This window comes from Notolabrus celidotus, chromosome 3, assembly GCF_009762535.1.
Source record: "Notolabrus celidotus isolate fNotCel1 chromosome 3, fNotCel1.pri, whole genome shotgun sequence".
In the NCBI taxonomy this organism is placed as follows: Eukaryota; Metazoa; Chordata; class Actinopteri; order Labriformes; family Labridae; genus Notolabrus; species Notolabrus celidotus.
Genome location: NC_048274.1, coordinates 38468665 through 38493017, shown reverse-complemented (window position 1 = coordinate 38493017; position 24353 = coordinate 38468665). Strand labels below are relative to the sequence as shown.

General features: G+C 38.3%; 1 protein-coding gene across 2 annotated transcripts in view; it reads right to left on the bottom strand.

The window, feature by feature from the left end:
- The window catches only part of ano1a (anoctamin 1, calcium activated chloride channel a), an 87501-nt gene that overhangs the window by 8394 nt on the left and 54754 nt on the right, over positions 1–24353 (bottom strand). The window contains exons 11-21 of one of the 2 annotated variants that reach the window (XM_034681037.1): positions 23710–23844; positions 22369–22529; positions 21255–21340; positions 18270–18281; positions 15512–15583; positions 13218–13292; positions 10595–10796; positions 8419–8530; positions 8215–8272; positions 7809–7909; positions 4743–4885 (exon numbers count right to left, since the gene is read on the bottom strand). In XM_034681037.1, coding sequence (XP_034536928.1) covers positions 4743–4885; positions 7809–7909; positions 8215–8272; positions 8419–8530; positions 10595–10796; positions 13218–13292; positions 15512–15583; positions 18270–18281; positions 21255–21340; positions 22369–22529; positions 23710–23844 — 1157 coding nt within the window. The remainder of the gene's footprint in view (positions 1–4742; positions 4886–7808; positions 7910–8214; positions 8273–8418; positions 8531–10594; positions 10797–13217; positions 13293–15511; positions 15584–18269; positions 18282–21254; positions 21341–22368; positions 22530–23709; positions 23845–24353) is intronic. The other variant, XM_034681038.1, reaches the window with a different exon arrangement.

The following is a 24353-nucleotide window of genomic DNA, read 5'->3' as shown; positions in this document are numbered from 1 at the left end:
AGTACATGAATGATGGACATTTGACAAAAGTTAATCAGCATACAAATGTGCCGTAAAAGTGAAAAACATCATATTATAAGAACATTTCAGACAAGATGAAGTTTGGAAAATCGAAGGTGTCCTCTTCAGCCCTTTCACATGCAGCACCTGCATGTGAAAGGGCTGAAGACATGACTAACATCAGTCTCAGCTACATTTATTTGTCACGTTGAAGCAGCTGTTAAAACTAAACAAGAATAAATTGCATTAATATTTGACAGTTTGTGACAAACATGAAACACAAACCAGAAATATATATGCAGACAAGAGAAAAGAAAGAAAAAGAAAAAAAAACAAAACTAAACGTCCAGCACTCAACCTTTCATAACCTTGAAAAACGAAGGTTTTATCACACAGAACAGCATGTTTCAGAGTGAGAGCTCTCTTTACCTACACTGACCTCAGAAGTGGTTCAGGCTCTCAGTTGGAGCAGTAATCCAGAAACAAAGTAATTACTACAGAGCGTCTGATTATGGATTCATTATCTGTGCACATTAAAGCCCTCTGGTACCACTAACGAGCCCTCTTTTAATTGTGTTTTTTAATCTTATAATTGCTTCCTGCAGATTTGTTTTGGGGTTGCGAGGTCCTGAACATTCGCTCATTGTTGTTTGAAGTAAGGATCCTTCATATGGCTTCAGTGCGTTGATAAGTGAAGTTGCTAAACTGTGCAGGTTATTACACTTTAAATGTCACAGTCTGCACACCGACACGTTGAGTCATCAGAGGTGTTTCTCTGTGAGGGGATATTTGATTTGATGATTAACACAGTCGTCCTAATGAAGGTTCTAAACACTCATCAGTCAGAACAACACAAGTGATTAAACGGTGAGGCAAATATTACTCTTTTATTTGTGTTTTAGTTTCAAGCAGCTTTCTCCAGCAGCTAGGCTCAATCCATAGACTGAATGAAACATGTCACAGTTTCAGGGAGGTCACCTTTTGGTTTCTGAGGAGGCGTTTTGAAGCCAAATGATGGGAATCGCCATTTTGGAAATGCTAACTTACAATAAACCTATAAACAGGTAAATAAGTAGAGCAAAGTTAGAGCTTTTAGCCTCTTGGCAAACAGCAATGACGTTGCATAACTATCCATACATTTACTATCTTCCTAGCTATGCGAATGTATGGATACCTTTTAACCTTTGTACTGTCAAAATGAACAACTATTAAAAAATTAATCTCCTTACATGAATACAGAAATAAGCCTGAGAGTGCCAGGCTGTTTATTTCTGTTGCAAAAATGGGCAATCCCACACAAGTGTTGAAGGAGTTCTTTTATTTAATGGTTACATTTTTCAACCCTGGAGGGTGATGTTTGGCTTAAGTTTTGTCTACTGTTTAGCATCAAATATGTGGAAAGTAGGTTGAAAAGAAATAGCTGCCTACCTCTGCTGGAAATGACATTCATGAGAGCTAAATCTCCTGTCCACTAAACCAGAGACTCTTAACCTTCACGAGTCTCAAACCCTGAGAGTCATTTCAGAGTTGTTCACAGCCCTGCCTGTGTAGCCACAGTGCTGCCTGTGAGTGAATGCCATGATGGCACAGTCCAACATCTGTGGCCATCAAGCAGCATGAAAACATATAGGCCCAATCTCAATGTCCTCCCTGAGCCCTGAGCCCTTCTTGACTTAATTGACATCACCTGTAAAGTGATTGAGGGCAGGAGGCTGTAAGGGCTCAAACTGTAGAACTGGAATGGGACAGCACTTTGGCCCTTCTCACGTGACCTGCATGACGTCAACAGCTCACCTTAGCGATGTTAGAATTTTTTGTTGCACAATTTTTACTTTCCTCAAATATAAGGCGCTTAAGGGACTGATGTGATCCAGGCTCTTACCATACAGACTGCTTAACCACAACATTTAAAATATATAAATAGGCTATATAACTATACATTTATAAATTATGCTGTATACACATATGTGTGAAGATAAAAAGATTAAGGAGGTTTTCTATATTCATACTTACAGGCAAACTTTTTTACCTGTACATTTCATTGCAACTTTCATCCTTCTTTTTTACACACTTGATGATTTGGCACTGGGACAGCCCTAAGCCCTCACGGACTGAGTGGGAACATCAAAGTCAGTGAGTGCTTGAGGGTGGACATTGAGGTTGGGCCATATAGTCACTGATACAGGCCATGTAATGCACACAACATTATCCAGTGGAAAATGTGTTTTTTCTTTATTCCTAATATGTATTTTTTTAATCCACAACTGTCAGGCCACTACAAGAACTTATCTCACAATCTGAACCATGAGGTTGAGGATCACCAAAACAACGAGCTAACAGAGGCTCAAAGACTCTGAAGAGTTTTCAGGCTGTTGAAAGCGTCACTGCTGTACGAGTGACCTTTTTTTACATTACAAGCCGTCGTTTGGTCAATTATCAAAATCAAAAGATAACAGGAGCAGCTTTAAGGTTAATTATCATTGACATCCTCGACCGGTGAATACATGTGTTCATCACCGTTTATCATTGGTTGAAGTAATGAGGAAGTGAATTAATCAATACTCGTTACTTTGAAAGGTGAAAGGATCAATATCACATGAGCTGTATCGGAAATCCTCTGATGATGGGTTTAACTCCAATTCAAGGTTCACATATTTCACACACGCACACGCGCAAAATTACAACTTGGGGAATATTTGAGCCCCTTCCACCTCTGTGTTTTTTAGTTTGTAGTTTATGTTTTCAATGTATGTCTAAATATGAATCAAATTGTGATTTGGTGCAAAAAGTTTGTCATGAAGCTTCCTTGCCAATAAAGCAATTAATCTTTACTAGTATAAAAAACATTTGACTTATCTGATCAACGGTAAGTGTCCACACGTGTGAATGGATCTGTTTTGCAGTAGGCCTCTGTTTAGAAGCTCTGCTGTTGATGGATACCAGTTTTACCAAATCGTTTATAACTACAGTATCTCACAAAAGTGAGCACACCCCTCACATTTCTTCTAAAGATGATGCACAAGAAAGTCTGCAAACAATCTGCTAAAGACAGCAGACTAAGGACATGGATTACTGGAACCATGTCTTGTGGTCTGATGAGACCGAGATAAACTTATTTGGTTCAGATGGTGTCAAGCGTGTGTGGCAACCAGGTGAGGAGTACAAAGACAAGTGTGTCTTGCCTACAGTCAAGCATGGTGGTGGGAGTGTCATGGTCTGGGGCTGCATGGGTCCTGCCAGCACTAAGGAGCTACAGTTAATTGAGGGAACCATGAATGCCAACATGTACTGTGACATACTGAAGCAGAGCATGACCCCCCCCCCCCCCTCTTTGGGAACTGGGCCGTAGGGCAGTATTCTAACATGATAACGACCCCAAACACACCTCCAAGACGGCCACTGCCTTGCTGAAGAAGCTGAGGGTGAAGGTGATGGAGTGGCCAAGCATGTCTCCAGACCTAAACCCTATTGAGCATCTGTGGGGCCTCCTCAAACAGAAGGTGGAGTAGCGCAAGGTCTCTAACATCCACCACCTCCTTGATGTCATCATGGAGGAGTGGAAGAGGGTTACATTGGCAACCTGTGAAGCTCTGGTGAACTCCATGCCCAAGAGGGTTAAGGCAGCGCTGGAAAATAATGGTGGCCACACAAAATATTGACACTTTGGGCCCAATTTGGACATTTTCACTTAGGGGTGTACTCACTTGTTGCCAGTGGTTTAGACATTAAAGGCTGTGTGTTGAGTTATTGTGAGGGGACAGTAAATTTACACTGTTATACAAGCTGTACACTGACTACCTAACATTATATCAAAGTGTCATTTATTCAGTGATGTCCCATGAAAAGATATAATTAAATATGTGCAGAAATGCGAGGGATGTACTCACTTTTGTGAGATACTGTAAATGTAAAGTGTGGGCTACAATAAAACATGGTTCACATGGTGCTAGGGAGTACTTACAATTTAAGAAAGTCTGAAGAGCTGAGACTCACTCACAGCTGAAATGTTCGATACTTTCAAAGGCTTAATATTGATCAAAGAGATAAAGAATTAAGACTGTTAAGCATGAGGTAGCTTTAATACTCTCTCAGGAGTATTGAGATGTTTGGTAACAGGATAATAAGCCTCTTTCCCTCAACTGGGACGCACAGATCAACTGCTTAATAATGCAGACCTCAAAAGAGAAATTACCCGAATGCAATAACCATAATCTCTGAGCAGCTGCATTAAAACCCAGACGCTCTAATTTATGTATCTTTAGTTAACACACATTCAAGCACAGAGACCTCTAGTGCACGTGATGCATGATAAAGCTCGTGTTGACATCCTGCTTTGTTATAAACTGGGTTTTCTTGAAGGTCAAAGCACTGTACGTCAGCATGTACGTTAGTTTGCATTTCTGCCATGATTATCAGCAGAATGTGTACGCTAATTTCCTACATGGTGCTGAAGGAGCTGACATTTGCAGGGTCAGTTTGAGGTCTGACATTAAGAAGGAGCGGAGAATCAGTGGCAGTGTGAGTAAGAAGCCGTTACAGCAACCGAGCACTAATGTGGTTGTTTCGGTGGTGGCAGCTATTATGTGTTTGACCTGAATGTGACTTTCCTGCAAAGGTTAGAGAGGTTAAAGACAACACTTTCTAGGACCATATAGGGGGGAAGGATCTATTCTGCCAGAACACACCAGGCAATGCATGCTGGAAGAGCAGATGCAACAAGGAAGCTTTGCATTCAGACTCACTCATCTCCATGTATTCCGGGCTGAGGCCGACAAATGGACCTAGGATGTGGTCTTTCTCGTGGCGATGCATCGATTTGTTCAGCTCCTCCTGCTCCTTTGAATCCAAGTCTGACTTCCTTTGCCGCATCATTTTCTTCAGCTTTCTGCACGTAAAGACAAGCAGTGTTGGAGATAGCACATGATTAGAGCCTTAGAAACACTGGATACTGGATAAAAACAAAGCAGAAACAGACATTTTTTGATACATTTATGTCAGACACACCGGAAATTTCCGACCCGATTCACTTTATATGTGTTTCAGGGTTAAAAATGACTGTACTGGGGAAAACCTTTACAGCTTCTCCACAAAACACAAAGTGTGGGGTCATGGCGGCTTATAAAATTTGATGTCTGACTAAAAGACTGTTTTAGCCATTTGCAGGGGTTTTCTTCTTTGAGGTTAATCCAATCTACATCAAAATTTTTGTACCCCTTGAAGACATTTGGAGAATGACATTTTCTTAAGTTTTTCATCTTGTGTACAATATCTGTGTAACATTGTATTTTAAAACCCAGTAATTGCTGTGACTGTTAGAGACTCCTAGCCAACAAGTCAAGTCAGTCACGTCCTTAATTGGGCAAAACCGTTAATCTTAATATCTTCTGAACTGTCGCGTTACAAACCTACAGTACAGTGTAAGCCGATAGAGGAACTAACTATTAAGACTGAAGCCGTTTTTTGAACCAGACTGTAAACATTTTTATTTCTGCTGGAAAGATCGTCTTCTTTGAATGGGTGTGTATGTGGTTTCCGGTGTTTTAGCAGCCAGCCTCAAGTGGACGCTCAATGATTCGCAGTTTATAACACTTCCCCATGGGCTTCATATTTTGAGACCGGAGGTTGCCGCTTGCTTGCGCCATACCCAAACATGCACCACACTTAACGTGGGCGAAGGTGCGAGGACCCATTCTCATTTACTTTGAGTGTTTGTCTTGTGTTTCATTCCATCCCTGGGATTTTTGTTTTAGGGGATGTTAACACCACCTCACTCAAGATTTCATTTGAGTGGCAGGTTCCTGATGTCTTTGAGTGTTAGAGCCTTTCGCCAAATAATCAGCCAATAAATCAGCCAATAAATCATAGTGACATGAGTTCCTACGTTTTCAGAGCTACAGTGCTTTTTACCCTGGGCAGCTCAGACGTGAGGGAGACAGAAAATCACACTGAACGAAATTAAATGAGCGCCTATTTACTCATGGTTCTGTTCTGTTCTTTAAAATGTTGACTTGAGAAGATGTAAAGATGTGCAGGGAGAACATTTTATAGTGCGGATTTGGCTTAAGTGACAAACAGGTGCAGCTTTAAACTAAAGCACATGAACTAGTTCATGTTTTGGACCGCTTGGTTAAAATGGTAAAAGTATGGATATGAATCAGTTCATTTTAAGCTTTGTGAACTTTCAGGACACGGGTAGGTTGTGTGTTAGTGTGTGGTTTCTGACACAGCCTCGATCTTCCTGGGGGATTTGTCCTCTCAGTGGTTCTTGTGGATTGTTGATGCAGACCATCTGCTGCCGTGGACCTGCCTGACTCCAACCATTGCTGCTGCAAGTTTCCCTGTTTGTCTGTTATCATTTTTATCTTTCTATCTCTTCTTCTATCCCACATCGCTTCATCCAGATGTACCAGTAACTCTGGCTCTGCTCAAGGTTTCTGCCTTGTTTTTTCTCATCGCTGTTACCAACTGTTACAAAGTGTTTGGCTCCTGGTGGATTGATGTCTGGTCTCTCTAAATAATTCAACTCAGAGTATACTACTACACTGGAAAAAATGCCCCTCCAAAAACTTATTTCAAGGAACTTTTACTTAGAAATAAGCAAATAAAATCTGCCAATAGAAGAAGTGAAAATGTGCTTGGTAAGATTTCTTAAAAATAAGATAGAAAAACTGTGATCTTAAAATTAGCTGTGAAAACTTATTTGAATCAATATTGTACCAGTATTTTAAAGCTTAGTGTCTCAGAATAAGACAGGAATGATAACAATTAGTATTTTTTCACTCAAAAAAAGATTTCTGCACTAATACATTTCATGTCAACTTCTTCATTTGAGATATATTCACCTTCATTTGAGTTGTGTTATAGCAGCACTTCTCTAGGTTTAAGACCATCTTGTACTTGAAATAAGATGACAAAGTTTAATTGTCTCATTTTGAGATATAATGTCTTCTCATAGTGAGCTGGATATACTAATATTCAGTCATGTTGTTTTTTAGGATAAGCCAGCTATGCTCTAAAGGAGGTGTGTCATTGTGTGCATGTAGTTTGAGGAGGAATATTTTGATCTGATTTAGAAGAAACAGTGTCTGAAAACTGTAACCCACCCTTAAAAACAACAACTTCTCTTTCTTTCTTTCTTTCTTTCTTTCTTTCTTTCTTTCTTTCTTTCTTTCTTTTATCAATGGAGCTGTTTTCTGATAGATTCTCCAATAAAATACATTTACTTAAATCAAGTAAAGTGTTTGTCTTAAATCAAGATTATCCATCTTCTACAAATAAGATCTCAGCTTGAAAAATGTCTGAAATGTTAAATAAACCTTGTTTCTTCTAAATTACAACTCAAAACAAGATCATTTCAAGATTGTTTGACTGAACAAGATATTTAAGATGTCTTAAAACAAGTCCCTCTATCTTGCTCAAATGTTACTTGTTAAGTAAATGTATCTTAAATCAAGTGGGAGAAGACATTTAGACTAAAAATGAGACAATTTCACTTGGTAAGATTTTGAGTTTTTGCGGTGCATAATAGACCTGCTCTTTTTTTACTCTATGAGTCAGAACTAATTGACTGATTGATACCTTACTTTGGATTTATATTAGGTTGATAAATTAGAGTTAGGCAGTTTTGGTTGTAAGGAGCAGGAACTTAAGATCAAGTACAGTAATGAAGAAACAACTAGGTGTGTCCATTATTTCTTCTATACGCTGCTGTTACCTATTCTGAACTGCTTTTTAGTTCACATGTGTGGCTCCTCTATGTGTGAATGTCACAGACAGCATGTCTCACAGCGTGTGTGTTCTGTACTCACGGTATGCCGATCTCAAACAGGTTGTTCTGGATGAGCTGTTTCCCCAGCATGGTGATGCACAACTGGATGCACAGCTCCATGAGGCAGCCTGCGTGGGCACACTGGAGGGAGAGAAGGAACAGCGTCAGAGAGAATGCAGATTAAGGAGTGTTACAGGAAGATGGGGAATTAACTGGGTTGGTTGCACTGGGTGTGGAAATAAAGGTACGAGTGACAGGACCAGACCCTCATCAAAAACACATGTAAGAACATCTCTACACATCAATGGTGTCATCAATGAACACAATCAATCTAATCTGACCTCTGATCAAACTGTGGAGACATGGACTGACTCAGCTGGTCTTTGGTGACATTTACAAATCTTTAGCATGAATCTTTAGATGACTCAGAGATTATTGTTCATTACCTCCTCCATTCTGTACGACCCAACGACGTACAAATACTCTCCAGGCCGCCCAACAAGTCTGTCAATCAAACACAACATCACAGTGCACATGTGAGATCAGGGAGGGAGGGAGAGACAACAGATGCAAGTATCTGAATCACTGAAACCTCAAAACGTTAAATGAACAATATATAAAAAGAATGAGAAGGGATTTTTTTGTTTTACCTTCCCCTGAAGAAAGCCAAATAGACAATGGGTGTGAAGGCATTGACAAACTTCAAAATAAAAGTCTTGAAGATGAGGCGCTCTTCAAAGCTCTTGTCCGTCTTTGGGACCTCTGCAAAAGAGACGACATCTGATGTCATTATCGCACATACATGATGACTCCTCCAGCAGCATCCCTTTGAAGAGTGCAATGGAGGAACAACAGCATGACAGACAGTTAATACCAAACTTGAGTCTCTGAATGACCACAGACTACATAACCTACTGTGATTATGAAGCAATAGAACAGAAGGGCAGTTTAACGCCTGTCAGCCACTCAGAGAGACCCGCTGCTCTCAGTGATGTTAACACACTTTTAAACAGTACCGTTAAATAATGATCAAACCTGCTCCTCTGCTCTCTCACACACGTCTCTCTGCCCTGGGATTATATTGAAGAATGTGAGCTGATGCATACTTTTACTTTCTATCACTGTGTGACAGTTTGTTGATTTTACACATGACAAAGGGAGGCCTCAACATGTGAGTCAAGGTAAAACATAAGCTTCATACAGCTTTATGTAGCATGGTGTGGTACTGAAATATATGAAAAGAGTAGTAATAGTAGTCAATCCTCTACCTTTATTAGCAACATTAATCTATGGTGATACCAGTCTCAGTAAGCTGTATTATTGACTCAGTTTGTAATTAGTACATGGAAACATTTTTACTTTTTCTCCTTCCAAAAATGTTCAGTCATACTTCATATAATAATAATAATAATAATAATAATAATAATAATAATAATAATAATAATAAGTATTATTAATTTTTTATTATAATTTGAATTAATAAAAATATTAATAAAAGAATAACAAAACAATAATAATAATAATAATAATAATAATAAGTATTATTATTATTATTATTATTTGAATTATTATTATTAATAATAATACAAATAATAATAATAGTATATATTATTATCATTATTATTATTATTGTTGTCATTGTTGCTGTTATTATTATTATTATTATTATTATTATTATTATTATTATTGCCATTGTTGCTGTTATTATTTTCATTATTATTATTATTATTATTATTATTATTTTTTTTTAATTTTTTTTTTTTTTTTAGTAGTAGTAGTAGTAGTAGTAGCAATATTGTTGCCTTTGTTTTTGTTGTTGTTGTTGTTGTTGTTATCTAAAACTGAAAATGCAGTGTAAACATTTTTTAATGTGACAGCTTCGGTCTGATGTGGTTTTTCCCAAAAATGCTCAAGCACCTTTTTTTTTTAATTGAGAGAACTACATCCTCTCCTTCTCCCTCTTTAAAAAAAACCCATTAACCTATGAATTTAGCACTTGACAGATGTTACCATAAACCCAAAACAAAGGCACTGTGAGGAGTTTTCATGTTTTATTGACTCAGTTAATTTGGATGTTATCTGTCGTGTTATTCTTGGATGAAGACTGCATTTCCCATGAGCACCATAACCCCCTGCGGTAAAGATGTGACTCTTGTAGCGTTGCAGAACCAAATAAATGAACGCAGATCTTCTTTTTAATCCTACTTTTCTTTGTTCAAGACAACAGGATGCAGAGTGATGAGGTCATGTATTGAATACAACAACCAAACTTTAAAAACAGACATAACAGTTTAATGTTACGCATTACAGCCCCAGTGTCCTGATAAATGTCAGAATAACACAAATATGAACACGGTTTAACTCTTTGGTCCTCAAAGAGCAGTGTAGCATTCACACGCTGGTGTATGGGTTAATGGGTGACCCGTTTAGTTGTGAACTCTTAATCATATGAGTCAGCAGTGGTTGTTGTAGTTGCAGGGTGAGGTAAGAGCTGTTTTAATGTCATTAATCCTCATCGGTATGTTGATGAGTTAGAATCAAATGTAATGACAAATTAAGCAACACGTTCCTCACTTCTTTAGTTGATACATGTGAAAATAAACTTTGTATATCATTCTGAACCGTGGAGCTAAACATCAGAGTTACTGAAATAAAGTATTTCTGATTCTGTATGATCACAGTTAGTTGTGCTCTTTTCCAACCTGAAAACTGGTTGGTCATTTAGCTTAGATAACCACGTGTTTCAAATCCTTCCTTACAGTTCAGACATGTAAGAAAAAATGACCAGTCCTGACCAGAGATGGTTAACAGCAAAGTGAGCCTCACCCAGTTTGGTGAGCCAGCGGGCGATGGAGCCGTAGATCTCATCTAAGATGATGATGACAATGAGGTTGATGATGGCGGCGGTGGTTTTGACGGTGGCTCTGATGTTGGAGCGGGCTGCAGGGTAGCTGCTTATGTGCAGAGCTGCCTTGATGCTGATACGGTACAGGATGACCCCGAAGACGATGGCGAACGTCACAGCGATCTGAAGGTGAGGGGGAGAGAAGAGGGACACTGTGTACCATGACAGAATAAGAAAGATGAAGCTTTCAAGAGTGTCTGCAGGTGACTCTGAAAGGATTGTTTTTTAAGCTTTTGTTTTTAAGCTTGATAGTTTTATGTCCAAAGTGTTTACATTTCAAACTTTATTGAACATACTTGAACAACTAGATATATAACATAAGCTCAGAAGGCCCAACATACTGAGGTCCAGTCCAGAGAGAGCCTCAATCTAGGATAGTGGACACACATGCTTAAAGGTGATTTACACAGAGGGAATAGTAAATACAGCTGTTCTGATCTGCATCATTACATACCTAAGCCTCTATTTACTACGTTAAGGCATCTGTGTACATAGCAACAACCCCTGACAGCACAATAGTTTTGTAAACTTCATCCAAACCCGACAAGTGCAGACACATCAGGGTGTGTCTTTGTGTGTATGCTGCTAATCCTGTAACCTCAGAGGAGTGTTGATGTGTTTCCAGAGACTCTTCTGCTTGGCTTGATACAAATCATGTCATCTGAGATGATTTATACTTCACTTGTGAGAGAGCCTGAGAAGCACTTTTATTTCTCACTGAAGAAGGCAAACTCAGAATAATGCAGAATAATCTACATTTACAAACAAACAAAAAACATCTTGATTTTGTTTGTGCTTGAAACAAACTTTGTACATCTATGCTCTTTCTACACCACCAAGCTTTACATAAAGTTGTCTTGTTCTGTTGTTGTATAAACAGTGCTTGGATTCTAGCTTCCTATCTTAATTGAAAGCAGTTTCTAATTGATTATGAAATAGGAATTATTTTTATCTCCTAATTGGGTTAGCTTTGAATATTTGCAATTATGCAGAGTTGTAAACAAAGTTATAAACAGACTCAGTTTGACCAAACATTGCACTTTGTGGAAGGAGGACAGCCTCATTAGAGTTCAAACTTTAGCTTCAAACATGCTGATTTAACACAAAAACCACAGCTGCAACCTTACATGACTTCAGCTTTAAGTTCTAAGAGGCAACTTCAATAAGAAAGTTGAACTGGAGGATAAAAATATAAAAATAAAATAAATGTATTAATTAATTAAAGGTGACATATCATGCAAAATGGACTTTTTAATGGTTCTCTACCTGAAATATGTGTCCCTGTCTACAAACCCCCCGAGAATGAAAAAAATCCATTCTGCCCCTGTTCTGATTTCTCCACCTTTCTGTAAATGTGTGTGAAACCAGCCGTTTCAGACTTCCGTGTTTTTGTTACGTAACAACAATATCCGGTCTGTCACGGAGTCAGAGCTCAGAGCTTGTTCAGCCCATAGACTGTATAAAATACAACTCAACCCCTCCTCCGTTTTTCATTTCCTGCACACATGTGTGGTAACAAGGAGCTTAGGAGGGAGGCATGCTAGTTGTAGGCTGTCTTAATGAACACAAAGGTCGGTTTGACTCCCCACGTCTGCAGATTTGAAGATCTAGTGGATGATTTTTATTTATCATAGAAAGTGCTAGCGCTAGTTAGCATAGCTACATAGCTACATGTTGGTAGCTGTGTACCAAGACACACGTCTACATACTGACAAATAAAACAACAAGTAACACTAAATCTGTGACCAATGGTTCAGAAAGGTCCTGCTGCAGGCGCCTCTCCATCAGGACCAGATTCTGGATCAGATTCAGAGGGTTGAAGTAACGCGATCTCTGAGCAGCCGTATATATTCAGCCAACATGTAAACATTAGATCAACGTGCCAGAGAGCCGAGGGCACATCCACTTCCTGAGGGGGCGTGGTCAGAGAGAAAACAGAGTGTTCTGAGGAGGACTGAAAAAGAGGGTTTTTCAGGCAGACCAAAATCTGATTTCAAAGTGTTTTTTTGAGCTTAAACTTTAAAGACATGTTTTGGGGACCTCTTAGACCAATATATATTGATGAAAAAAGCGCGATATGTCCCCTTTAAGACATTTAAAAAACATATTCTGCAAAAGAACAAGTAGATATACAAATCATAAGAAAAAACAATGGAACAATAACAAAATGAAAATAAATATAAAAATATAATTACAATTAAATTAAATAAAAAGAGTAAGAACTGAAAAATAAACTGAAGAACAGGAGATCTCTAGGTGATGGAGCCGTGCATGTTTGTTGTTGTTTTGCTCGGCCAAATCTTGAATGCATAGTAGCTAATTGTGCAAAGGCATAAATCTGTGTTTTCTTTTTGGCATATTTTCTGTTGTTGGGTCAAAGAGAAATTATGAGATGTAACCCTGCTCTCCCTCTCTTTTGTGTTGTCTGAGTCTGGAGTTGATACAGGGAACTCAGATTTACATATTTTTCCTCCAAATGTCAAACATGCATTAGAAATAGAAAGGCTGATGATGTAAGACTGCAGGGGGGGGGGGGGGACTCACCATGAAGCACATCATGATCAAAGTGGTCAGGTAAGCTGGCATTCTGTCCGTACATGTCAGCTTCACTTTCTCCCCCTGAAACACACACAGACACAGACAGACATGCACACAGGTTAGTGTAAGGTAATGTGTAGATCATAGGGCACAAAACATGATTGAAACAAGAACATCATCCTCTGCTGTCCAGATCTGGGAGTGTGTTGATGTGTGTGTCACAGCCTCACATTTGTCTGTCAGCAGCAGACCTCTCATGCTCTGGGCACACAGATGCACACAGCACCCACATCAAAAACATATACACAGACGAGCACACGGACACACACATTATGGGGCTGCAGCGGAGCACAGCTAATTCTGCCCTAAGCGATCATGTCACATTCAAGTCTGCTGAGAATTGGGTCAGAGAGCTGAGGCGACTGTGTGTGTGTGTGTGTGTCTGTGTGTGTGTGTGTGTGTGTGTGTGTGTGTCCATCCTCTGGTGTAAAAGAAGATGTGACCTTGGTACAAGACAAAAAGCGAAAGGGTAATAATCTCAGTGAACATGCCTGACTCAGAGCCTCGTCTGAAGGACGTCAGGTCACGTCAGATCTATCTACTCAAACATGCTTCAATTTTTCAACACACAATTTTTACAACTCCTACAATGAGATAAAAGGAAACGAGCTGCACTATATTTATGATTAACTATAGCTTCATCCAAATTATCCCAAGATGCAATGCAGCATGACCGCAACACAGCTGTGGTGCTGTATGACAAGTGTAGGGCATAATATTGTGTCTGTTGAAGTAAGTTTTCAGCTCTCACTATTTTTTTAATTGCATAATGACACAACCCATAGCCCACACCATGTGTTGTTAATAAATACATTGTATTATCTGCTGAAGTGGAAGCCCTAAGCTGAAATAACAAACTCTACACACATTACTGTGTGTCTTATAACTTGTATTCATCTGACCTTGTCAACGCTATCTTGTTTTTATCTTTTCCTTCCACTCTTACATATTTTATTAGTTTTACTGTATTGATTTATTTTATTTTTAAGTATTTTATCTGTAACCATGCCTTTTATAATTTTACCATTGCTGTTGTTTTCTGTCTCTCTGATTATTTTGTGAAGCACTCTTGGCTGCATGTTTATATATATGAAAGGTGCTATATAAATAAAGTTGAGTTGAGTTTACTTTAAAGAATAATTTACTTTATCGCTTGAAGTGTAAAAATAATGTTACATCAACCCAAAATATGAAAAGATTACCATTCATTTATTTTGATGAATGAGCAAGTGCATAACTGCTAACTTAAACTGCAAAATAACTTGAATATTATGGGACGCCGTTTGTAAAATTGTGCACATTGAAAATAACATCAACAATTCTCCACATCTAAATCCAAAACCACGACAGTCTGTGGTATGGAGTTGCTTTGCTAAGTCTGTATCGCTTTATCCTGCTTTTATTTTGGTATTTCCACTAGGCAGCAGTGTGAATTTGCATATTAGCTAAATATTTAGGATCGCAGAGCAACATTTAACATTTAGGTTTAACATTTAGATTTGGATTCAACATTTAAGTTAAACATTTAGATTTGTATTCAACATTTAGGTTAAACATTTTGATTTATATTTCACATGTATATTTAACATTTATATTTAACCATCAACATTTATATTTAAATTTTAACATTTAGATATATATTTAACATTTATATTTAACCATCAACATTTATATTTAAATTTTAACATTTAGATATATATTTAACATTTATATTTAACATTTATATTTAACCATCAACATTTATATTTAAATTTTAACATTTAGATATATATTTAACATTTATATTTAACATTTATATTTAACCATCAACATTTATATTCAAATTTTAACATTTAGATATATATTTAACATTTATATTTAACATTCAACATTCAGATTTATATTCAACATTTAGACTGAACATTTTGATTTATATTTAACTTTTATATTTCACATTTAACATTTAGATTTAACAATCAACATTTAAATTTAACTTTTAACATTTAGATTTATATTTAACATTTAAAATTTAAATTTATATATAACATTTTGATTAAACAGTGATTGTAACTTGAATATATATTTTTCACAACAAAATGAAATGTGAAGAAGATCACAAATATTGATCTAAAAGTTATAAAAAGTGACTTTATAAAATTCACACAATGTGTTTCTGACTTTTTGGAGCTAAATGTGACAACTGTTGCTGTTATTTTCAGTTTGCACAACTTTACAAACGGCGCCTGTTGTTTCACCTTTACCTTTGGGGTTGAATGTTCCTGTCTCATCGTCTTCTGCATGACCTTGAACTCGTACTCCGCTCGGTTGTGGTCCTGCAAGAAAAGAGAACAGTTCACATGCTGCAGCTAGAAACATGATGACATGACTACATGTTAGTTAGAAGGAAGGAAGACGTAGCTCATTAAACAGTGTGCATGAGGTTTGAGAAAACCTAGTTGGTTTAAATCTGTGTGCAATGCTCTGTGCATGAAAAGAGACACAAATGATCGACACACCATGAAAGGATCGAGAGGAGCAGGTCATCCAAAAAGCAAACATTTATGAGATTGAAGTCAGGATCTTAGTCTGCAGTTAGCACATGTGATATTTTGTAGAAGGGCAGCCAGCCGTCTGCCCTTAAACGAGGAGAGTAGAGAGTCTTGTGGAGCTGTATTTTAACATAGGTTTCATAAATACCTGAATACTTGTCTTTTAGGACATCAGCACTTTACTGTCATCAATATCAGGACTCTGAATAGATTTAGCCAAGTACACTGGTTTGTTTAAAAGCACTCATTACCACAGAGAACAATAATGTGAACTCACTGGGGATCATTTTATCCACATTGCAATAGTGAGCCTGTAGGGTCTGTTAGATCAGGGTTACTTAATGGATTTATATCAAACACTAACTTTGAAAGCTCAGCATTGAGAAAACTGAGCTGCCTTTAGCCTCTGGTCTGAACACTATCAGTCCATCCTAACCTGTCTTTGCTTGTAAAGCCTGATATCCATCTGACTGGGTGAGAGGGAAACTGTGAGTGTCACAAACTGCAGTGTTTACCTTCCTGAAAGCAGCTCTAATCTCTCTGACACTCAAACCTTCACGATGATTTAATGTCAAATAATCCTTTCATGGTGAGTAAAACAAGATTAACACTTTAGTCCTGATGTTACTGACAGTCAGAGGTGTGTGTGAGTGTACAGAATGTGTACCAATATGTAACAGAAGTGCAGTCCTTAGAAAGCCAAGAAGAGTAGAAGAAGGGGGACATGGAGGAAACTGCATCACAAAAAAAAAAAGCTGAGGGTTAGATGCTCTTTCAGCCTGAGGGTCTGTGTGTCCAGAGAGCGTTCAGAAAAACAGACAGAGTGAAAACAGACCCAACAAAGACAACACTCTTGGTAAACCTAGGCTCTCAGACTCTCCAGTCAACGAACCTCAGATCACAGAATTATTCAAAACCTGTTTTATATCATTTTAAATTCAAAGCAATAATATTCTAATGATCAGAAACTGTACCACAGAGCTTTCTGAATACTTTACTCTACATGTTATCACTTTCCTATGGTCGCTCTGAATGATGTCATCAACAAACAGCTGTTAACACATCAGCAGACACAGAGTAACACAGACTCTGAGTCATGTTGGAACTACCCAATAACAGGTACAGGTGTAGCTTAGGCCTAAAATAAGCCAGAGGTCACATGACCATTTACTAGTACTGCTACATATTAAGTGCTGTATTAATAAGTGTATATATTCATCTTCTTATTTAAACCCATTAGACACACTCTTATTTCAAACTTAACCACTGAGGTGTGAATATGGATCAGTCACCCTTCATCTCTGATCTGCCTGAGGCCTGTACTACAAACTGAAGCTTGTTATCAACCAGTTCTGAGGTAGTGAGGTTTATGGAGAAGCATATTTTCAAGCTCTTGTGAAATGTATTGGTTTGACATGCCTCTGTCTTCTTGCCAACGTGTCCATGTGGGCCCAATAAGGGCTAAAAGTGAGCTGTGTGAACTATTTGGGGCATGCATGGCTCTTTATAGATGTGTGTGGATGTTTGAACAGGAAGGACGAAATCAGGAAGAAAGGGTCCCCTTTGATTGATCTTGTATTGGCCCATCGCTTGTCAAGCTATAATGTTAAAGGTGATCAACAAGAGCTGGAATATTATGCTTGTAAGTATACATGATTTAAGTAAAAGAATACAACATTCTAAATGAATCAAAACCTCCACCAGGATTTTATGTCTCAGTGCTGCAGCGCGTCAATAAGTCAGAACTCTGTTGTAGCTTGCTAGCACTGGTATGCCACTCGACTCGCCAGAGGATTTTTGTTACAGGGAGAGAAATTCCTCAACCTTTCCCTCTTAAAAAAACAGAAATCTGCTTCTTTTGAAAACACCTTTAAATCTGCTTTTTGTTACCTCAAGATTTTCAACACGAGGCTGAGACTGGGATACCTCATGCACCAGTGCAGTTTGTTCCATTCTCTTTGTGGTGCTTTAAAAGTTGCTATATTTATACTGCATATTTTGCACCTCTTCTTCCATCAGACTAAGATAAAGGTAAAGTATATGACTTCACTTTGGACTGTGTGGGATGCCTGTGTTATGGGTGTGGAGGGCACAGTTGTCTCTGTTTAACAGGAAAAATGTTTCACAGAAAAGAAGACAAGAGAAAAGAAGCTATGAGTCAACCAACTGTCCTGTCAGCTCTGCTGTGTTCAGTCGACACAAACAACAGGAATGGAAACGTGTTGAGAGCATCACAGCTTCTGAGGATGAGCCTCAGAGAGAAAGAAAAGCTACAGAGACAGACAATAACACTGTAATGCACCAAAGAGATGGAGAAGTTGTCAAGTGAGGACACCTGAGGCAGACTGTTAGACAACTTGAGGGAGAAGGGTTAGTGTTAGCAGCTGCAGGACGGGTCTGAAGCGGTCTATCAAAAAGAAGGAAGTTAAACATGAGAGATGATTAGAAAGAAAGCAAGGTGGATTCAAACCTTATGTTCCTCCTGTAAAATACAACACACACAGAAACACATGAGGAGAACACGTCAGTCAACAGTCTTTGAATATTCAAACACATCCATGTCAAGTTTAGAGTCAAAAAGAATACAGAATAAATCCATCATAAATACGGCTGAAAAAGAAGACAATGCAGATGTCTGAGGCTGTGGTGTTTGCGTGGGAGCATTTTGCTGAAGGCTGACTCACTACAGAGCTACACGGCACTAGCAAAAGACAGAGGAGGCACACTCATATGCATACTCTGACCTGTGGCCTCACGTCGGCCTTATTACTCTGTGACTGTGCTTTTAAGTTGGCCTGAGATGTTAGAGGAAGTTTATTTATTCTACACCAAAGATGTCGTTTTCAAAATGAGATCTGGGGATGCTTGAGGTGGATATACAGTACATGAAGTCACTGTTGTGGGAGGATCCTACCAGAGGGTTTTTTTTTCAGTTCAGCAATGAAACAACAGAAACTCTCTCTTACAGTTTGGGTTATTTCAGATAAGTTTATCAAAAATTCCCCTACAAGAGTTACTCTTTTTTGTAATTATCAAAGAATCAGTTTTAATGATTTAACAGTTGCAAGTTAGTTCATCACTTTTCAAACTTAAAGAATAATACACAGGAACATTTCATCTGGATGATAAATGTAAGTAATCAAAGTGGAGTTGATCTATGGGGTGCCGTTTGTAAAGTTGTGTCCACAAAAATAACAGCCACAATTCTCCACATTTAGCTCCAAAACATCATAAAAGCATAGTGTGAAATTTTAAAAGTCTTCTTTCTTTCTTTTTTTTTTACATTTAGAGCAATATTTATGATCTTCTTCACATTTAATTTTGTTGCGAAAAATATATTTAAGTTGCAATCACTGTTAAATCCAAATGATAAATCTAAATACTAAATATGAAATGTTAAATACAAATGTTAAATATAAAAACAAATGTTAAATACAAATGTTAAATGTTAAATGTTCCATTATTGTTCCATTATTTTAAAAGTAAAATTAAGACTTACCTTTTTAATGTAGTTTTTAATTTGGACTAATTATTTTTAGCCCGGACTGCATTATTATTATTTTAATTATAATTTAATCATTATTACTTTAATCATTGCTTTAACATTTATTTATCTTATTTAATTATTTATTCATCTATTTTTTTCTTGTATTTATCTGATCTTGTTACCACTAGCTTATTTTCAACTTTTCTTTCCACTCATACTTACTTTATTAATTTTACTGTATGGATTTTTTTTCATTTTAAAGGTGACATATCACGCTTTTTTCATCAATATATATTGGTCTAAGAGGTCCCCAAAACATGTCTTTAAAGTTTATGCTCAAAAAAACACTTTGAAATCAGATTTTGGTCTGCCTGAAAAACCCTCTTCTTCAGTCCTCCTCAGAACACTCTGTTTTCTCTCTGACCACGCCCCCTCAGGAAGTGGATGTGCCTCGGCTGTCCAGCACGTTGATCTAATGTTTACATGTTGGCTGAATATACACGGCTGCTCAGAGACCCGCGTTACTTCAACCCTCTGAATCTGATCCAGAATCTGATCCTGACGGAGAGGCACCTGTAGCAGGACCTTTCTGAAGGATTGGTCACAGATTTAGTGTTTCTTGTTGTTTTATTTGTCAGTATGTAGACGTGTGTCTTGTTACACAGCTACAGCTACAGCTACAGCTATGAACATGTAGCTATGTGGCTATGCTAATTAGCGCTAGCACTTATCCATGACAAATAAAAATCATCCACTAGATCTTCAAATCTGCAGACGTGGGGAGTAAAACCGACCTCTGCCAGAAAGGCAGCGGGACCTTTTCTGAAGGATTGGTCACAGATTTAGTGTTTCATGTTGTTTTATTTGTCAGTATGTAGACGTGTGTCTTGGTACACAGCTACAGCTACAGCTATGAACATGTAGCTATGTAGCTATGCTAACTAGCGCTAGCACTTATCCATGATAAATAAAAATCATCCACTAGATCTTCAAATCTGCAGACGTGGGGAGTAAAACCGACCTTTGTGTTTATTAAGACAGCCTACAACTAGCATGCCTCCCTCCTAAGCTCCTTGTTAGCACACATTTGTGCAGGTAATGAAAAACGGAGGAGGGGTTGAGTTGTATTTTATTCAGTCTATGGGCTGAACAAGCTCCGAGCTCTGACTCTGTGACAGACCGGATATTGTTGTTACGTAACAAAAACACTGAAGTCTGAAACGGCTCGTTTCACACACATTTACAGAAAGGTGGAGAAATCAGAACAGGGGCAGAATGGATTTTTTTCATTCTCGGGGGGTTTGTAGACATGCCAGGGAAACATATTTCAGGTAAAGAACCATTAAAAAGTCCATTTTGCATGATATGTCACCTTTAAGTATTTTATTTATAATCATGCCTTTTATAATTTTACCATTGCTGTTGTTTTCTGTCTCTCTGTTATTTTGTGAAGCACTTTGGGCTGCATGTTTTTATGTATGAAAGGTGCTTTATAAATAAAGTTGAGTTGAGTTATTTTTCGTCTGGCAGTCCATCTAGTTACTCGTAGGAGTCAGTACTGACAGACTATGGTTGGGATATCAGTATAGCTTTATGAAACATTTATTTTGGTACTTCTGATAGGCAGAAGTGTGAACTTGTATGGGGCGCCAAAATAAGATGCCCCCATATGGATCAGCAGCCACAGAGAGGGTAAATTAGTGTTATTTACTCCTGTGTGTGTGCGCATACATACCTCACTTTTTGTGAACTTTGAGAACATTTAACTGTTTCCCATTTCCCATTTTTAATGCTAAGCTAACAAACTGCTGGCTAAAGCTTTACATTAAACAAAAAACACTAAAGTGGAGTTACATTCCTGAAGTAATCGTTGGCCCTCCTAAAACCTTGAAGTAGTAGCTGTGCTCTCATGGATGTATACCTTTCAATACAGATATATGATATGTTTTTTCAGCAGTGTTATCTCACCTCCTCCTCCTCACCGAAGCCCGTCAGATCCCAGGTATAGTTCAGTCGCATCTGTCGTCTCTTCCAGTGCTCCATGAAGAGAACCGCTACACAAACCAGAACATAGCAGACTCAAAGCAGGCAAACACAAATACAAAAACTGCATCTGCAAATAAAAGTGATATGCACATGTAGTCATGTACATATAATCACACATTCTACATGCATCAACAGATGAGAGAGGATTTGATCAGGCATTTTTTTAATACTGTACACTTTCTGTACAGACATGTCTGGAGATATACAGACTGACTGGTTAGATTGTCTACGTATCACAGGGATATTTTCTTATTCAGTATTTAAGACTCTTATTTTATTAATGTTTAATATTACTGACATCTGTTGTGACTAATCTCGCTCTATGCCCAGCTTGATGATCGCAGTGTTGGCGTATAAATCTACAATTTTCAGTCTTTTGGTGATGTCAACAAATCCAATGCCAACATTGTTGTAGCTTTTAATGAGACACAAGCGAAGTCACACTGCTGAGTGTTTCTTTCCAGGCATGAAGGAACATGTCACCCAGTGCAACACTAACTCTTTCAAGTGTTTTTGTAGCACAATAGAGCACAAAGATAAATCATGCATTGATACACACAATACTTGATGGTAGATCATTTCAACTACACAATAAAGTCATTTCCGTTTTTTATCTGTGTTAAGACTAAATACAGGATCCGTTGGGTGCATAGTTTAGTGTAAGTCTGCCACATCACGCCCACAGTAGGTGAATCCCAGATGGCTGTGGAGCTGTGACTCTGTCAGACACCAGCTTCATCTCAACACATAACACCTCCCTGGTCTGAGGCCCTGCTGCTGCTAACAGATGGCAGCGTGGTTTGGCAGGACATCAGAGGAGGGCCGACTCAGTGTTTACTCAGGAGATGCCATCGTGGGTTTAGATTGTAACTTTTATGTATGCCTGAGGTCAGGTACCCATGGATTAAAAAACACTGTCTATGAACTGGACCGTTTCCAACAACATGTTGCTGCACAGGCTGTATTTGTCTTGTTGAACTCCTCTGTCGGACTCTTTGTCTGCTGTTTGTCTGATTGAATGAGAATGTGTTCTTACCCCAGAGGGCCATGAAGATGGAGAAGAAGACGGTGGCTGGGTTATCGAACAGGTGGCTGGCTCGGGCCGTACCACATGCTGACACAAGCTTCCAGTAGCTGCAGGCTTGGTCGCACAACGGACACATGGTGATGTTATTCCTGGGATCACAAATCTCCATACTGGCAAGACAGGGAACCATATAGGAGAGAAATTATTCAGTGGTAGAAAGAAGGTGCAGAAAGAGCAGAGCAATAACCAGGTTACATCTTTAAAAACTGTCTGAATTAATACTATTATTTATAGTGTGTTTTCGCTGAGGAGTGCTTGTTCGTCCAAGGTATGGGAAGTTCTTGTTCTTTATTTTCCCAATACCCAAACTGCATCCATCTTCTTACATCTACCTTTTATTGCATGCTGCTTTAGGGAAGCTTAGCGCTGATTAAACTAATCTGAGAAAAACAGATGTACATCTAATTCATTGCATTAGTGAGAAACCCATTATGGCCCAACAACAGGTGAGATTTAAGAGATACACCTCAGTCACAGAGCAATGGCACAACCTAGTGTTGTTCTTAAATGAAATATACTTTATTATAGTATTGCCAAACGCTTTTACAGACACACTCTGTAAATTTAAGTATATAATTACAAGGTGAAGCAATAAACCTAAAGCTTTAATATGCCTTTATGTGAATAGGTGGAGTCATTCTGCAGGTGTGGTTTAAGCCTGCTGTCTATACCACGCTGTAACAAATCTCAGTGTGAACAGTTCATTTGGTCTGCTATTGATTTCCTCCACCATGTTGAATAACTGCCACTGAGCTATAAATAATTCACTGTTTCAATGCAAATCAACAGGTCTGAAGAATCATTATAAATGAATTAACAACAGGTGAGTGTCAGGAAACAAGACCGCAAAGATTCATGCAAAGTGAGTGACTCCACCACCCACTGTGCTGTAGGAAAAAGGGCAATCACCTGACGAAAACCAACAGGTCCAAACATTGTGACTTAATAAATTCCTTATGGCACTGAGTGTGCAGGCTTGATGTTTTGATTGCCCTGCATCTTCGTGATGTGCATATAACTACCCACTGTTTTTCTAATGTGTGACAAAGATGAGTACATACATGTTAGTCCTGATTAATGAACTGTCTGTTACTGTCAGAGGTTGTTTCAAACCACCTCACTGCTGCTGATACTGATGCTGACATTTCAAAATAAAAGCACAAACACTCTCAGTGAAAGGAGACAGTATTTGAAAAAGTAAGAAACCAAATTTGAAGCTAGATTTAAAAAAAAGATGAAAAACTAAAACAAGCATGCAGAGAAAAATGTGTATGCTCATGTGTGGTGTACCTGGGTATGTTATCATCGACAGTCGCACAGCCGTAGAGGAACACAATAACTCCAACAATGGCAGCCGGAATCAACATCTGCGTGTAGACTCCTAACCAGGCGAAGTATAACCCAACCTTCTCTCCAAAATACTTCCTGTGTGAAGCAGATACAGAGACACATATACAACATTAGTCCACAGCTTTCATATGTTATTAATCTCTGAGGGGGAATTTCAGTTTTCACTCTGTTAAAATATGCTTAACAAACACACGGGCGGAAACACACTCAAACATGGAGAGACAGGACTCTGTGATCATGCAATAATGGGAGATGCAGAGTGAGTGTGGGGGCTCTAACACAGAAGAGCTCCGTGAGCAGTTAGAGGTTCTGTGCCTTGGTCAAAGGCAGCCTTGCAGTGCCCAGGAAGTGAACTGAAACCTTCTCCAGCTAACCCTCCTGTTCCCAACCTAAGTCTCTATAGCCTGACCTCCTGCTACCCCTATTCATGACTCTGTGTGTTATCAATCTATGATACTGTTTTGGCTGTACCTTACTCAAAATAAAAAAATGTACTTTTTTTTTTTTTTCCAGTTCAGCCTCAAACATGCTTCCATACTTACTTTCATTGCTTTCAGTTTTTATCTTTAAGACCTGCCAGTCAT